The following is a 16,831-nucleotide window of genomic DNA, read 5'->3' on the forward strand; positions in this document are numbered from 1 at the left end:
GTCGCAGTTCACAGTGCAAGGATATCCAACGCATCATTGAGTACCCAAGGCATAATATTCCCATCGATAAATATATCGATGGATGCCACAAAGGACGAGATACTGATGAGCCTAATGGGCCTAAGTATCCATTTTAGAGTTTACCCCCTGTAATGTTTCCGCTTGATATTACGCCAACAAGTGTGCACACGACATAGCCGGGGAGATAACAGGGAGAAAGATGAACAACTTTCTGGATCGCTGATACATGATATGTAACCGAGTGATCAAAAGGCCTCGCATGACATTTCGTTAATATCAGTTAGGCCTACTTGCCTCTTATCCAAATAATGTGAGTACTGGAAATATGATAAGCGAATTTCTGATACGCTTTCTCACCCCAATTGTATTTCACCGTAGCTGCCCACACGATGCCGATGTCACTCGACCGGCTGTCCACGAATCTATAACTCTGGTGATTTTCGAGGGATGGGTGTGAACGAGCGGTGAACATGACGAACATCTACAAATTACGCCTCCATCCGGTACTTTTATCGCTGGGATAACATACCATGGACATGAGAATTACGTCCTGATTGACCGAGGTTGCGAACCTGCAAAGCGGCCATAGGTGTAGACACCGCAAAGCTTTCCGGCAATTCATGTTCAATGTCATGCCTGGGGTGTTCCTGCCATGATTGCCTCGATTCAGGGGTTCTGTCAAAAGTTCGAGTGTTTGTCGACCTAACATATACCCGGCATGTGTGCGCTGCGGCTGCTTGCATAATTCCCAGTAAGCCTATTGCAATCCCACATGTAGGTCACAGCAAAGTGAAATGAAACAAGAGGTTGATTTGCAAGGTCACCTCTTCCGGCTCAACTTCTAAAACGCCTCAGGGCACACGGTTGCACTTCCAAAGCGTGCCGCCTTTATCGTCCCAAGTCCTCGGGCCTGTCGTTCTTCACACGGCAGACGCTAGGCAATACTGTCGATATCGGTGTTAGAACCGTCTCTGATATCACTCACTGACTGTTGACATCATCTAGCAACTGGGAGAAACAAAGTCCAGGCGAGGTCCTTGGTTTGGTGGCTAATTTATGCTGCTATAATCTTTTTCTCTGTTTTGCACGTCCAAGTACAGTACTGCGTAGTAGTGCAACAAGATACAATCTGCTCAAAACTCACAGCTCGAATGATGAGGAGAAGGACGGGCAATACACTTGAGAACGTAGCTGAGATAAGAGATCTAAACCTGCCTTGCCGATTGCTTCGCGTAGCTCTTGAAACAAAGCATCTGAAGAACCTTGACATCCAATCGCCTACGACGAGGACTTCATGAATAATATGACGCCATTTGAGCCCGGGAATTTCAACTGCGCGCCGTTGGCCACCAGGAGCTCCAAGAGAAGGCGATTATAACACTAGCAACCTACTGCAATGGCATTTCCAGTGGTTGCCTGACGATCCGTGGACATTAAATCTTAGGTCATACAAAAATTGATGGTAAGGCTGGCAGATTCGAGTAGCTTGTCCAGAACCGCTAGGCTTCAGTTAATATTCGCACCTTTTCGCAATTTCTTTTAATTACCTCTTCGAACTCTAATCCAGTGAGGGGGAACGAGGAAAACACCAAAGAGGAGCGTCAAGCCAGCACGTTTCGGAGAGCTCATTAGCCACGGGCGTCCAGTCAGCCAACTTTTGGGCCACATGCACGTGGCACATCTTCTGGTAGAGGAAACGCGTGAACAGTTTCCGACGGCAGTGATTGATGATAAATCCGCAGCGAGTGACGTAGTTGTTATCCTTGGAAGGCTCGTAGGATCGGAGGGTAGTCCAGATCTCAGAGATGTGTTCATTAAGGGAGACGTCGTCATTGATATTGACGATCAGTAGTGGTGTGCTTCAGTCGATATTCGCATCTGTTCACAAATTCTTCAGATGATTTTCGAGATTTAGTTACTTCGTCGAACTTTGAGCCAGTCAGGGGGGGGGGGGGGATGAGGAAATTTTGGGTGACTACATACCTGGAACCTCTCGTCAAGTATACCGTCATGGATGATATCGTCTGTCACCGCTATAGCTTTCTTCACTTCAGGAGTGAAAACGTCACCGAGGGTGAGAAGATTAAAATAAAACTAGTACTGCGCAAGAGGGAAGTGACCCATTGACATATTTACCAATATGGTCGAAGGGCTAGCGCTCAGATGCGCTTCTCGACAAATTTCCAGGGATTATCCAGGATGTTACTATCCATGAGATGAGCCGAGAAAGCCACTGAGTAAGGTTGGCCGTAAGCCCGGATCAGCAGCAATTGAAGAAAGGTTCATGTCGAGCCTCGGCAACTGCCGGATTCTTTGCTCGTTTGCTTTGTTCCTCGTTATTGCTCGTTATCGTCGTTGGCTGCGCAGGCTACGACTAATATGAAGCAGTTGGTCTATTACTGTCGGTGACCAATTAGGCGTAGACAAGTACACGATACTGAAGTGATAGCTTGTTTGTCTGTACGTATGTGACGGTATGTTTACTGTCCGTCATCAGTCACCATCTGATACCAAAGCTTGTGTAGCATTGGCAGATGGGTGACGCCTGTCTGAGATCCGTAAGTGTTGTGCTGTCAGGTGTCACTACATAGTTCACTGACATCCTGCCAATCTTGAGCTTAAGCATGGGCTTTCGGAATTCGGCTTCTGTGACTACGATGCAATATGCACAGTGAGTTGGTCCGGCCACGATTCTTGTCTCCGGCGAAAGCCTTCCGACGGGTGCGCCTTCGCTATGGGGGTCATCCTTTGCAAATTATCTGGTTCATTCCTCATGCGACAACAGCTTCTACACAGGCCACTAGCCTAGCTTGGTCGTGCATCATGTCCCAACATACTCCGATCCGACCTCAGCGGCGCCACGTCACTAATCACTCCCCGAGCAGTAGCGCAGGCCGCATCTGAATCCTATATCCTTCGAATATGAAAAACCTGAGGCAAGATTCTACACGTGGGTTTGATATCCGACTTTCATATTCGCTCATTTTGAAGATTCTTGATAATCAGACTCTCTAAATGTATTAGCGACTGATGCGAGCCAGCGCCTGCTTCGAAGTACATGCCTATGTGGTCATACGGTCCCAGTAATGCCAAATTTCATCAAAGGAAATAGAGACTCCGAGTCCAGTGTATTGGTCACCAATCTTATCTCGTGCAATTCTTCGGATGCGGTCTGTTAGATGAGTTAGTCCAAGGCGCTCACCGTGCAAAATGGACACTATCTAGTCAGGGAAGGGCAACTAATTTGTTGCCTATCGTTTTGCTTCATTGGTCTTAGCTGGGTTTCTATCACCACGGCAACTTGAACCAATGTAATTGAACTGCCGGATATAAAGTACTACCTACTTTGACTGCCCATTGTGACAATGTTTATCCGGGCACCTTATCACATCATAGCTATCTACACCAAGATTGCTCAGTGCAACGCGAGATCCGAGGCATTAAAAGCGACTTGAAATGCTCATCAGGGCACATGCCGACGTACTCGAACCATGAAGGGGCAAATCCCAACTATTCCCAATCTAACATATACAGCGAGACCAGTGGTCACGAGTTATCGAAACGAGGAGCATCCGGGGGCACGCGTTTTATGTACTGAGACACATCCAACTTATGGTTGAGCCATTCCGTCGGACCCACAGCGTAATGGTCTTATGCAAACGGTGAAGCTGGCCGATATGACCGCTCAGGCCTCAGAGCGAAGCTTGATTTACGATAAGGACAAGACGATCCCAGCAGCTGGCCAGTTCATCCCATGGCCATGTCTGTGTTGGAGGAGGCATTCACGACGACTTGTCGCACCCCAGGAACGAAGAATGGTCAAGTTGATCACTTTCGTGATCGCTTCATGAGCATACATGTGTACTGTGACAATCATGTTTGGGAAAAACTCGTGCACAGTGATCCGTGGAGTTCTCTTAGACGACAATCTGCCTTATCTGATCTCCTGATCGTCGTATTACTGGGAAGGGTTCCTTGGGAAAAACCGAGGTGATTCAATTTCAAGGGTGGTCGCGTACAATGGATAGCATCACGGAGTTTTTCAGAATCTCTCCCGGCTCAAGATAAGCCGTTCGCACGAGAATAGGTACCCGTGGGTTCGCTCCGTCAACGTCGAACAGAGATGGCAGAGTATCACCGTCGGTATAATGGAAGATCGAGCAAAACCATCTGCGGTAGGAAAACGCTGCTGCTTCAGAGGACGTCGGACTGAGATGTGGAAATAAAGAGGCAAGCGGCTTTGTAGGAGATATATCAGGACAATTAGACGCTGACTCAGCTTGCTAAGTCGCTTATCTGTCTGATTATAGTAACGTGTGATAGTCCGTTACAACAGTCTCCCTGAGCTGAACGAGGTATTTTGAACGTTTGGGAAGACCAACTGAAACTGCGAGCCTGGTACCGTTGTCGATTATGTCTGAATCAGTTCTAACAAGCGCTCGATATGGCAAAGACCTCATTCGGGTCTTTCGTGTTGTTCGGGATGGCGAATTTCACCAAGTCGTGGAGTACAATGTCAGGGTACTCCTGGAAGGCGATATCGAGACCAGGTCGGTGATTGATACAGTATATCGTAAACTCTCTAATAGATGGATATGCAGCTACCTGGTTGCAGATAACTCCGTCGTTGTCACAACCGACGCTAGTATGTACATCTGTACGATAGTCTGGCTAAAGCTCACCACCTCACGCATTATGCAGTAAAGAACATCACATATTGTACGTGTACCGCTAATAGAGGAGATAACAGCTAACCAAGTTGGAAACTTCGGCGATTCCTAGATCTTGCCAAGATTTCACCCCACATCCTCAGTCCGGAACGGTTCGCATTGCACCTCGGAACTCACATAGTTTCCAAGTATGCACACATACACCGTGCATTCATCACCGTGGAGAAGTTGCGTTGGTCTCGCATTGCATTGAGTGCAAATGACCACCCGCACCCGCATTCGTTTGTTAGGGACGGGAACGACAGACAGACAGTCGAAGTCGAGGTACGAAATTTAATTTAACGCCGAGGATGCTTCTTGGATTCCGACTTGGTGGAGTGAAGCATAGTCGCTGAGGTGGAGCGTTTCCTTGCCGTCAGTTGCCGAACTGCGGTAGCTCGGTCGAGACACTCGCTCCCTGCCGCTCATATCACCCTTCCGATTCTAAAACGTATATATAGCTTATCAAACACTCCTTTCTTTCCTCCAGGTCGATGCCTCTGCTGGCAAGGACAAGCTCTCAGCTAAAGTAACTTCGGGACTTACCGATCTCTTGGGTGAGCTTATCCTTGCACTCTCGAGCTTGTACTTACACATTTCTGCGCATCCCAGTGCTCAAGTCGGGTGGTTCTGCGTTCTATGGATTCGTTCGCGATGAGTACACTACGCTGCAAGAAGTGGACGATCGTATTTTATCAACCTCTGTGGACCTGACTTATACCTTCGCGCCCTTATCGCTCAGCTCTCCCACTGATGACAAGAAACTCGATTTCACTGTCCCTGAAGGCTTCGCCCTCGGTGACGTCTGGGACGCAGCTAATGTTGCGACGCGGGTGAGAAATGCAACGCTTGATATTTTTGCTCTTGATGCCAGCGCTAGTGTGCAAGTGCGTCATAGGCTTCTATCCTCGTGTTGTGCACGTTGCTGATGGTTCTATTTAATAACAGGCAACGTTGTTTAAGATGGGGCAACGCGTCATCGCGGAGAACGCGGGTGTCGAGTCCGTCACTTACGAGCTCCCAAACAAGCATTATATCCCAGTCGACATGAAGTACATTGGGGTGGATAACACTACACCGTTGAGTATCATTTCCCTTCAGCGCCCATTGCCTTTTTTCCTCCTTTTCCTTGACACTACTTGGGGAGCGCCGGCTTTACCTGTGCGGATGAGGCCAGTGATCGCACCTGCGATCCAATCGCTTAATCTCGTTGTTAGTTCTGATTCAAAAATATCTTATGACGCGACACGGGAAGTGTCTAATTAAGGGGAGGGCCAACTAACTTGGCATCAACCCCTGGGTTCTTAAGAATGCCGGCACACTCTGACGAGGAAGCGATCCGCAGCGTTGGGCGTGAGATTGCCATCCATCATCGTCATGAGTGTGAGGTAGTTCGCACTGTTCCTGTCGCGGAGATCCGTATCACAGGGCCAGGACAACGAGGGTGGTGATCACGCTCATTGCAATGCCTTTTCATGACGCCAGTCGCTTCTCCGGAGCCTGTTACCAGACGCCCGGCAGCGATCTGCTATTATAGCCCTATGACGATTGAAATGGAGAAAGATTACTGATTAAATTTACGGTGATAGGGCGAACGCTGAAGTATTCGTGCCCGTATCCGCCCCAAGGTGAAAGACACGTTTCGTAGGAGTGTTCTGATGAACTGACGTCAGTGTGCGTGTTTGTAGCGGATTGATCTCCGCCACGATCTCTCGCAAATAGGTGACATCAAATTGCGTCACACGCTAAATTGCCAGCATTGTCTTGACGACGGGGAAGGTCAATTTGTTTAGGTTTTCGAACTTTTGCTTTGAATATTTTGGAGACAAGGGGATGGAGAATACAAGGGATGTGGAGGAAGGTAGTGGAATGGTCGAACAGAATAATATAATGACAGTTAGGAGAAATGTATGTAAAGAGATTTGATATTAAGTAAGTGAAAAGCAGTGTGGACCGATAAGGTATATGACATCATTGACACGGACAACGCCGAAGACTTTATAGATCCAGGTGTTTTGGTAGGGATAAATATGTGTACAAGGTTTGTGTCATCGGATAGCATCATCCACTCGTCCACGACTAATTGGACTCTGAACTCCTTCTACAACTATCACCTCAATTCTCTAGATTCTATACCAATGGGCGGTGACCATCAATGTCCTGTCTGCCAGGCGACTTTCACTCGTCCACAGCATGTCGCTCGTCACATGCGATCACGTATGTACATTTTTCCATTCTAGCACTAATTTCGCTCCACTTTGCCACGAGAAGCCTTTACCCCCTGTCCTTATAATCTCCCTCATCATCAATTCACTCACTCCCATCGGTTCGCTCCTCAACAGATACAGGCGATCGCCCCTACAAATGTCAGTATTGTGGAGACCAATTTGCACGCAGGTAAAGTCTTCAAGTACATGGATTACTCGATCTCGCTTAACTCAATTTCCTCAAGCGATCTTCTATCGCGACATGTCAACAAGTGCCATGCGAACGAAAAACCGCCACAAACCGCCACTAACGGTCGTCGCAAGGGCTCTGCTTCAACCTCTCGAGCAACTACTTCCAAGCAAGCATGTGACCAATGTGTCCAATCAAGCCTACCGTGCGACGGTTGTAACCCTTGTTGTACGTTTGCGCCCCAAAACCCACGATTCTATTCTTACTTTGATACTAAGCAAAATGCGTACAACGCAAGAGTCGATGTACTTACGTCAAATTCCATCGTCAAACCGCACCAAGCGGCCCTGGTCATCATGTTCCTCGCCCCACTTCCCTCGTCTCTTCTCTTGGGAATGGACGGCTATCAATGGACGACTTTATCCTTGGGCCTTCCCCCTTGAGCGTACCCAGTATGGATCCTTCTTCGGGAGATCCGCTTTACACAACCCCGTTTTCCTTCAATCATGTGTATGCTTCGTCAGCAAACGCTGTACATCTTCCCATGTCGCTCTCTTCCGACTCCGAGATCTCAGGAAGAAGTCGGGCACAAGCTGAGCTTTTGCGTCATGCCGGAGCTCCTATGCTTGCAAATCCTCAAGGTTCACCGGCACTTTTGCCTGAGCTTTACACGGACCATAATCAACCTTCCAACAATTGGCTTGGATGGGGCGAGAGCACAAATCCTGGTTTGACTACTGCGCAGACCGGTCAACCCCAGTTTGCGTCTTTGGACGAAGCTTTTTCACAAAATCATTATGGTGCGGACGGTTCAGATAACTTCAACTCAGAAATGTTCACTGGACCCTTCATTGGATTAGCCTACCGACCTCGTAGAGACTCCGTTGACTACAGCGACGGCAGTAGCACTTCGCAGTCCATACCTTCTAGCGCTACTTCGTCCAATGTCCATCTCCCCCTCTCGGCGGGGGATATGTACCAGGGCGCCTCAGAGGACTTTCAACAGCGAATGCTACTTGACCCTCAACGCCGAAGAGACTCGGTGTCCTCTACCTCTGCACCTGAATCCCACGACCAGCAGCCCGATGAACATTCTGGAGTCGGTGAAGGCGGGTTCTCCTCCGCATTTGGACTCATGTCTATTGACGATCCAAATGTCCTTGCTGGGCTATCAACAGATGGTGTACCTTTCTTTTCAAACGCTGCCATGAATATGCGACCTCATTCGCCGAATGTTACTCCGATGCCGCCCAAGGCACTATCACAGCAGCAGCTCAGAGATCGTGGCATGTCGCTCTCTGCGTTGCCCACACCTGGTTTGGGTCGTGACAATGACTTCATGTGGAGGGCGTTCATACGCACACCTATGAGTGGACCTCAACCCGTCGGCCCAGAAACGCCAGGCACAATGCCGCAATCTCCCTCTTCACGCCGAAGAGTTCGTGTGTCCTCCCTTCCAAGTTCCAAAACGCCTACAGCAGAACGAGCCCTTCCTGGTGTAGCAAACGGCAACGGAGAGGGAGCGCGCATGACGCCCCAAGGCAACCCTGAAGATCTTCGGAGCTATGAAGCTGCTGTCAATGCTCGCAATGCATCGCTCAACCTCAACCTCCCTAAACGGCGAGGTACGCGGGCAAACCCACCTGCATCTGTCTCTTCCGGTGCATGTGGCACTAATTGTCGCACAGATACCACACGTTTGCACCCGAATGTCGATTTTGATTTGAACGCCAGCCGTCCCTCGAGCTCCTCGTCGACATCGTCGCTTTCGCAGGCATTCATGTCACCTCATCTGCCTCCCATGAAGGGAGCTGCGCCGCCTATGAATGGGGTGTCCATTTCGTTGCCTGTGCCTCGTGTGAGCAGCATGGGAAGTTCAAGCACTCAAAGCGGGTCAAGAGATGGGTCAAGAGAGTCATCTGTCGCATCTGACTGTACAGGAAGCTCTGAGGGTGAAATATTCCGGCCTGCTTTCAAACGTCTCCCTTCGCAGACTCTGGGTCCGGCCAATGCCAAACGTGCGCAATTCGAGAAGAACGGAGTTGCTGATAAGGGATCTATCATTGTGAATGGTGATCGTTCCCTGCTAGGCGTTCCTAATGGCAGCCCGCGCCACACCGCTGCACTTCCTGGACGTGCTTGCCAAATGAGCGACAAACGTTTGTATCGCAACGGTTTAAGCGTGCCACGACAATGAAGCATCCATCCTCCTTATTTTCTTTCCGTCATACTTGTTCTTTTGTGTAGTGAAACATACCGTACGTTCCTTCCGATACCTAAGGCTATTCATTGGACATAGTTGATTCTTCTTCGGGCATTGTCGTTTACTTTTCTTTGGCTTCTTTGTGGTGCGACTTGGATACATTATTCTCATGTATACTACGCAAGTAGTACTTACTGGTCAGTGAACATAGCACACGCTTCCACCATCATGGGCTAGTATATTACAAAATAAAGCTTGTAGTAGAGTCCTGTGGTAATTGGACGAATCGAGTTTGACGTAATGTCTGTCATGCTGGAGATTTCGCCAAATTCGAGGGCCGCGGCTTGGGAGACAATCGCGAGGACCGGTAGTTGGTTGAAGCAGAGTTTTATTTGAATAAAATATTAATTATTAAATTGGTAATGGTGTGAAAAGCCCAGTTCCCATGGGAAGACGCCGTGTCTTCAGCGCTATGTACTTCGTCATTTGTCAAACTTGTGAAATTGTACCACCTGGCAGGCGGTTGTTCATGCGTTCATGCGCACGTTCCTGGTCCACCTGGTCTTGAGTTTATCATGAATGATTCTTACAGCAGTGATGACTATCCACAAGTTTGCTTCCGGACGATCCATGACAGGCCTATCGGTGCTTTTGTGTCGAACTTTCTGCTACACCTCCGGCGATTTCTCGGTAGGTAAGGCGTACGCCAACTCCAGATCGCCAACATTCAGTGTGTCACAGCTTTGGTTACTCGATGCCGTCGTTGTTCTAGCGCAAGATATCGTTCCGAGTCGGTCGACACACGTATAGTCAGTGAGTTCAGCGCTTTACCCTCGTATGTGACAGATTGATGAACAAATCTACCTGGTGTCGATGATGCGCCAGGCAAATCTATCTATCGATTTTTTTTGCCGATGTACACGGATCTTGGTCACGGCATGACAGAGTGCGTACTTTTCGCTGGATTGACGTTACTTATCAACACCCTGCCTGATCTGCCAGTTCATCATCGGTTTAAAGCCATTAGCGGACGGGACAGGATGTGATTTTGCCGACTAAGCGTGTAGGACAGATAATAGGATTTCAAACTTGATGTGATGAGCCATTGTTACTCGGATGGGAAATGTAAGTCGATCGTTCATCTTGACATTGTACTTTTACGCAACCTTTGATCACTGTAGGAACCGGACATCTGCGCTGACAATGAACACACGTTGGATTGTGTAGGTGTATTTGATTGCCGCTTTCACATGGTACGACGCAGATCCCTGAAATTGGTTTGACTCGCGACATTCGCGATACGTCGATTTTTTGAACTTCATCTACTTGTGGCAGTGGGTGCGTAAACCCAGGTTTTTCTCTTTATACGTTATGATACCATATAACAATCTAAAGCAATGAAATCACACTTGGTTTGGGCGAGTGATGAGTGGATTACCGGCCTCTTACCCTTCCGAAATACTTTGGTTCCGTTGAAAGCTCCCAATGATTCGTATACCTGAAAGGCAGCATATAACCCTGGCTCAATCATCTGTGCTCATCTAGGTCTCAAGTTTCGTCAGTGTATGCGGTGGTGTGCACCAAATTCCACTTGTCCTTCACCTTCGCTGGCTCATCCTTCTCCAGTGATTGAAATCGCGCATTTTGGCACCCACGCCTTCGGACATCATTCTCCACTAAAGCCTGCCTTTACTTTATCTCGCTGACGCTGTCGGACACAGTGAGTTATTTTCAATGTCTCTGGCTTCGGCTGTATTTTCCCCAGGTATAAAGGATTGTCGGGTATTTCAAAATATGAGTCTGCTGCCGATACTACCTCGATTCAACCATCGCTTGTGAACAGCAACAATGACTTAGCCATTTGAAGCTGCACGCTTTAAAGACATGGAGAGTGTAACAGCATCTCCGTTTTTTCGGATTAAAAATTTCTCCTCATCTTGTGTTCTGTCAGATCGTAATTACATAAATTTGCTTGTATTACGCTGTTGTACTACAGTCGTTTGCATTAAATAAAAAGTTCACCCCTTGATTTGGACGCAACGTCTTTGTATGTATTTGTGCCCACAAAAAAACCTCGAATATTATTCTCAAATGTGTTTGCCGGGTGACCTGTCACATGAGAACTATACGATATCATGTCTCCACACCTCACGGAACAGTTAAGGGAGAGGATTATTGTCTGGCATTTTCAGCGACAGAAGAAAATTGCTGAAATAGCTCAACTTGCTGGGTGCAGTTGGCGAAGTATCTACAAAATTTTGACACTTCACCGAGATTTTGGACAGACAAGAAATCCATTTGTTCGTCGTCGTAGCAAGCCTCGTACTCTCAACCAACAGAACCTGTCATTTATCACATTCATTCTCGATGCCAATCCAACCCTATTCCTTGACGAAATTCAAGAGCAGCTGCTTGAAGCACGAAATGTTGAAGTCTCGATTCCCACGCTCTCGCGCAGCCTTCATCGGCTTGCACGCACAAACGGACATCAAAGGCAGCAGCAGAGCGAAATGAGTTGCTGCGTGCAATATTGCAATATGGCTGGCAGAAATTTATGAGCACTTGTCAAAGAAAAATGAAGACTATTCAATCAGCTTAAAACGAGGCTTGGTGTCCGATCGATACTGCGCAGTATGACAGTGGCCGTTGTGGTTAGGGTTAGAGGTGTACATTCAAATTTACACCCACCAAATACATACAAAGACGTTGCGTCCAAATCAAGGGGTGAACTTTTTAATGCAAACGACTGTAAGTATGAAAACGGAATCATCGTTTTCCTTGTGAAACACATCTGGCTCGGAACCAATTAAGGCTCCGAGTTTAACAGGACACCATCGAACCGAGCCGGACTTGAATGTTACCTCATGTCGGAACCAATCCAGAGTCCGAGTAGGAACATACTACTACTTGTACTGAAGGTTTCTAGCAGTTAACTAGCCTCTGCAATGAAATCTTGCAGCTGGCTATACAAAGGTTAATACCAGACTTCTGAATCCGCTGCAGCTACATACCAAGTGACACTCATTTCCTGCATAGGTGAATTTCATGTTTCGAATGCTATCTCCATGCAATGAGTCCCGAGCCCAGTCCATTTCAAGTTAAGGTAATAGTACTAATTTCGCAGTCTTGCTATTGTTCCATTCTGCCGCTGCCGATCAGAGATTTCGTTGGTCTCCCCAGGGTGCTTTACGTTGATTGCGGTGGTTTTCCGACGTTATACAGGTATCCCCGACCACCATATAAAACGGCCCAGCTAGAAAGGATGCCACCAAAAACTTCAGAAAATGGTTTCCTCCGGATCACTTGCGTCTCTGGCCCTGCCGGCACTTGCGTTTCTATCGCTGTCAGCAAATGCTTTGCCTCATCATCGGACAGCGTCAAGCACGGCTGCTCTCAAGCTCGCCGTTAGGATAAACTCATATGGGATCAAGAATATTGCGGCAGCAGATCAAGCTCGAGTTCAAGCCCTACAAGCTGGCGACAGCTCTTCCATCAGTGCAACCAATGCTATGACGACCTATACCGCTAACATTGGCGTGGGGAGTCCAGCAACGTACTGTAAACTCCTCATGTTCCTGCAATTTCTTGATCTGACACATTGTCAATTTCACACACAGACACACTCCTGATAGACACTGGAAGCTCAAACACCTGGATCGGGGCTAACAAGTCTTACGAGAAGACTTCCACGAGCGAGGACACAGGCAATCAATTCGTGAGTATTTATTTCTACGTGGCACATACACTTTTTAACCCGTTTCCAGTATCTTCCATACGGCGATGGGAGTTACGCTTCTGGAGAGGAATTCACAGACACTGACGCTCAGCTCTGATCTGGTAATCGAAAATCAGTCTATTGGCGTCGCATCTGAATCGAACTTATCGGTAACTGATGTGGATGGACTTCTTGGCCTTGGACCAGTGGATTTAACGCAAGGCACTGTCAGTGATGAAGATGAAGTTGCGACTGTGACGCAAAACCTCTATACGCAGGGAACAATTAGTTCGGAAGTACTCGGAGTGTTCTTCGCACCTGCTTCCTCTGATGATACCAGTGGCGAGCTCACATTTGGTGGTTATGATGCCTCCAAAATTACTGGAGACGTCAGCTATGTGCCGATCACATCAGCATCTCCAGCGAGGACATATTGGGGCATTGATCAATCCATTAGCTATGGGTCTACGATCATTTTGGAAGAGACTGCTGGTATCGTCGATACCGGAACCACACTGATTCTCATCGCCTCCGGTAGGTGGTTTGGTGTTTTGTACGACATCAAAACATCTCTAATCCACTATTCAGATGCCTTCGACAGATATCAGTCTGCGACGGGGGGGACCCTCGATGAGGAAACTGGCTTGTTAAAGATCTCATCTGACCAGTACGAACAGCTCTCATCCTTGTATTTCACTATTGGTGGGGTTACTTATGAGCTCACTCCGAATGCGCAAATCTGGCCTCGATCGTTGAACAGCGCCATTGGCGGTACCACCGATGACATATACCTGATCGTCAGTAGCACTGGAAGTTCCAGCGGTTCTGGTTTGGATTTCATGAATGGTTACTGTTTCCTGTACGCTGAGCTGCTCTTTTTCCGGGAAAATAAATTGCTGAATTGTTCTTCCACAGCGAGCGGTTTTACTCTGTGTACGACACCACAAACTCCCGAGTCGGGTTCGCCACCACTGAGTACACCTTTGCCACGACAAATTAAATCCCTCTTCTTGAGAGATCGCGACTCTATTCGTATCAGCGTATTTACATGTGAAAGGTACTGATATCTGAGTGCTCGGAAGGATCTACCCCACACGTCTAGCTGAGTGATAGCTCGCCTTCCCTTCCTCATAATTTTATTCTCCCCCACTGCACCAAACAACCTGACTGTTCGCTTTTCACAATACTATCGCTCGTTCACTCACTCGTTTTCTTTACAATACTCTCGCTCACTTGCACACACTCATTTTCGCCTGCCCTCCACTCCCAGGATTTATTACAGTCACGTCATAATATTCGCCTCAACATTAGTATACATCTGACAATCATTCACTAATTATACCATCATGCTAGTGAGGTCATTCATCGAGCCCCACTTGTCGAGTTTCTCGCCTATCGAGCAGCGGAGAGCTCTAGTCCGGTCTACTGACGGAATCAAAGACCACGGCATGTTCGATATAATGTCTTGGCCCCGCTGCGATTTCGGTGTCGATTTTGCCATATATGTCCGGTATCATGCTGTCACGCTTGGGACACGATCTCTACCCATATTTCACTTGACAGTATAGTATATAGAACATAGTGCCCAGTGAAGTAGCTGACTGCAGACGAAAATCACCAAATAATAGACCGTGGTACAACCCATAGTATACAGACTGGTCACGAGTCTATCCCAGTTGTGTTGTCCTCCTTAGTTAAAGACAAATCGAATTCAGTTGTATTCCCTACAGCACATTCCGTCTTATACTATCTACGAAGTGGAACGCCGTGGGCTTAATTCGAATGACCACTCCATCGTTTTCCTTGTGACTGGCCGATTTAAAATGAGATTCTGGCTCGGAACCGACCAAGGCTCGGCCGAGGTGGAACAGAGCACCACCGTGATACCACTAGTACTGAGGGTTTCTGTTAAACAGGCTCTGTAATAAATCTTGCAGCCCATTCAGAGGTCATTGCCAGACTTCCGCCATCATTCTCTGCATAAATGGGAGTCAAATGTATCTCTATGGAATCAGAGCCCCGCCGGGGCGGCGGGGCCTAGTCCATTTCAAGTTAAAGTTGTAATTTTGAAGTTGTTCGCTTTGTACTATTGCTGACCACCACATAAAACGGCCCAGCTATGAAGGATGCCACTAAGAACTCCAGAAGATGGTTTCCGCAAGTTCCAGATCGCTTTCATCTCTTCTTGCCCTGCCAGTACTTGCCTTCTTCTCGCTGTCAGCGAGCGCTTTACCTCGTCCTCGGACAGCATCAAGTACGGCTGCTCTCAAGCTTGCCGTTAGAATAAACTCGTACGGGATCAAGAACATTGCGGCAGCAGACCGAGCTCGAGCCGAAGTCCTACAAGCTGGGGGGAGCTCTTCCATCAATGCAACCAATTCTGGGGTGATATACACCGCTGATATTGGTGTTGGGAGTCCAGCGACATACTGTAAGCTCCTCGTGCTCCTGCAACTTCTTGTTCTGACACGTTGTCAATCTCACATAGACACACTCCTGGTAGACACCGGAAGCTCAAATACCTGGATCGGGGTTAACAAAGCTTACGAGAAGACTGCCACGAGCAAGGACACAGGCAATAAATTCGTGAGTATTTGTTTCTACATGGCACATACACTTTATCAGTCTGTTTCCAGTTTGTTTCATATGGCGAATGGCGGCATCTGGATGGAAATTCCATGTCTGGAGAAGAATACACGGACACCGTAACGCTTAACTCTGATCTGGTTATCGACAACCAATCTATTGGTGTCATACCTTGGGACTCAATGGTGCAGGGCCCGGATGGAATTCTTGGCGTCGGACCAGTCGATTTAACACAGGACACTGTCACCAATACATTTGAAGTTCCAACTGTGACGAACAACCTCTATAAGCAGGGAACGATTAGTTCGGAAGTACTTGGAGTGTTCTTTGCACCTGCTTCCTCTAATGATACTGGTGGCGAGCTCACATTCGGCAGCTATGATGCCTCCAAAATTACTGGAGACATCAACTATGTGCCGATTACATCAACATCTCCAGCATGTCGTTATTGGGGCATTGATCAATCCATCAGATATGGGTCTGATACCATTTTGGATGAGACTGCTGGTATCGTCGATACCGGAACCACCCTAATTTACATTGCCGCCGGTAGGTGTACTGTATAATATCAAACACTTCTAATCCACTATTCAGATGCCTTCCTAACATATCAGTATGCGACGGGAGGAATCCTCGATGAGGAAAGTGGCTTGTTAAAGATCTCATCTGAGCAGTACCAGCAACTCTCATCCTTGTATTTCACTACTGGTGGGGTTACTTATGAGCTCACTCCGAATGCGCAAATTTGGCCTAGATCGTTGAATAGCTACATTCATGGTACCGCCGACGGCATATACCTGGTCGTCAGTAGCCTTGAGAATCGCAGCGGTTCTGGTTTGGATTTTATAAATGGCTACTGTTTTCTGTACGTTGAGCTACACTTGTTTCCGGAAAAATAGTTTGCTGAATTGTTCTTCCACAGCGAGCGGTTTTACTCTGTGTATGACACGACAAACTCCCGAGTCGGATTCGCCACCACTGAGTACACATATGCCACGACAAATTAGATCCCTCTTCTCGAAAGGCCGCGGTTCTATTCGTATCAGCGTATTAAAGTGAAAGGCTTTTGAATGCTCGGAAGGATCTAGCCCCAGACGTCTAGCTGAGTGATAGCTCGCCTTCGCTTCTTCCTCGTAATTTTATTCCCCCTCACTCACCATGCGACCCAATTGTTTGTTTTTCGCAATACACTCGCTCACT

At 47.7% G+C, this 16,831-nt stretch overlaps 6 protein-coding genes across 6 annotated transcripts; all 6 read left to right on the top strand.

The window, feature by feature from the left end:
* Positions 1–4,330: 4,330 nt before the first annotated feature.
* Positions 4,331–6,697, top strand: EDB93DRAFT_401262 (uncharacterized protein). The gene is made up of 9 exons (XM_041456273.1): positions 4,331–4,571; positions 4,623–4,666; positions 4,723–4,740; positions 4,804–5,015; positions 5,221–5,287; positions 5,343–5,617; positions 5,679–5,809; positions 6,320–6,358; positions 6,419–6,697. Exons 1-9 carry the CDS (start codon positions 4,435–4,437, stop codon positions 6,450–6,452), a joined length of 957 nt encoding a protein of 318 aa, XP_041307627.1. The 5' UTR covers positions 4,331–4,434; the 3' UTR covers positions 6,453–6,697.
* Positions 6,698–6,868: 171 nt separating this feature from the next.
* On the top strand, positions 6,869–9,324 carry EDB93DRAFT_1085348 (uncharacterized protein; the record flags this gene model as incomplete). Its single annotated transcript, XM_041445903.1, has 4 exons — positions 6,869–6,947; positions 7,073–7,127; positions 7,183–7,355; positions 7,406–9,324. The coding sequence occupies 4 exons, from the start codon at positions 6,869–6,871 to the stop codon at positions 9,322–9,324; spliced, it is 2,226 nt and encodes a 741-aa protein (XP_041307628.1).
* Positions 9,325–9,827: 503 nt separating this feature from the next.
* On the top strand, positions 9,828–10,297 carry EDB93DRAFT_401587 (uncharacterized protein). The gene is made up of 3 exons (XM_041456274.1): positions 9,828–9,871; positions 9,923–10,024; positions 10,072–10,297. Exons 1-3 carry the CDS (start codon positions 9,868–9,870, stop codon positions 10,179–10,181), a joined length of 216 nt encoding a protein of 71 aa, XP_041307629.1. The 5' UTR covers positions 9,828–9,867; the 3' UTR covers positions 10,182–10,297.
* A 1,043-nt stretch (positions 10,298–11,340) lies between these two features.
* On the top strand, positions 11,341–11,998 carry EDB93DRAFT_1146396 (uncharacterized protein). Its single transcript, XM_041449494.1, has one exon. The coding sequence runs from the start codon at positions 11,466–11,468 to the stop codon at positions 11,886–11,888; it is 423 nt and encodes a 140-aa protein (XP_041307630.1). The 5' UTR covers positions 11,341–11,465; the 3' UTR covers positions 11,889–11,998.
* A 616-nt stretch (positions 11,999–12,614) lies between these two features.
* Positions 12,615–14,284, top strand: EDB93DRAFT_1281606 (acid protease; the record flags this gene model as incomplete). Its single annotated transcript, XM_041454453.1, has 5 exons — positions 12,615–12,888; positions 12,948–13,045; positions 13,144–13,579; positions 13,634–13,904; positions 13,961–14,284. The coding sequence occupies 5 exons, from the start codon at positions 12,615–12,617 to the stop codon at positions 14,043–14,045; spliced, it is 1,164 nt and encodes a 387-aa protein (XP_041307631.1). The 3' UTR covers positions 14,046–14,284.
* Positions 14,285–15,193: 909 nt separating this feature from the next.
* EDB93DRAFT_1104013 (acid protease) lies at positions 15,194–16,638 on the top strand (the record flags this gene model as incomplete). Its single annotated transcript, XM_041447372.1, has 5 exons — positions 15,194–15,476; positions 15,534–15,631; positions 15,682–16,180; positions 16,226–16,496; positions 16,554–16,638. 5 exons carry the CDS (start codon positions 15,194–15,196, stop codon positions 16,636–16,638), a joined length of 1,236 nt encoding a protein of 411 aa, XP_041307632.1.
* Positions 16,639–16,831: the final 193 nt, after the last annotated feature.

The sequence above is a fragment of the Suillus bovinus genome, assembly GCF_016758785.1.
Source record: "Suillus bovinus strain UH-Sbo-P2 chromosome Unknown EDB93scaffold_28, whole genome shotgun sequence".
NCBI lineage: Eukaryota > Fungi > Basidiomycota > Agaricomycetes > Boletales > Suillaceae > Suillus > Suillus bovinus.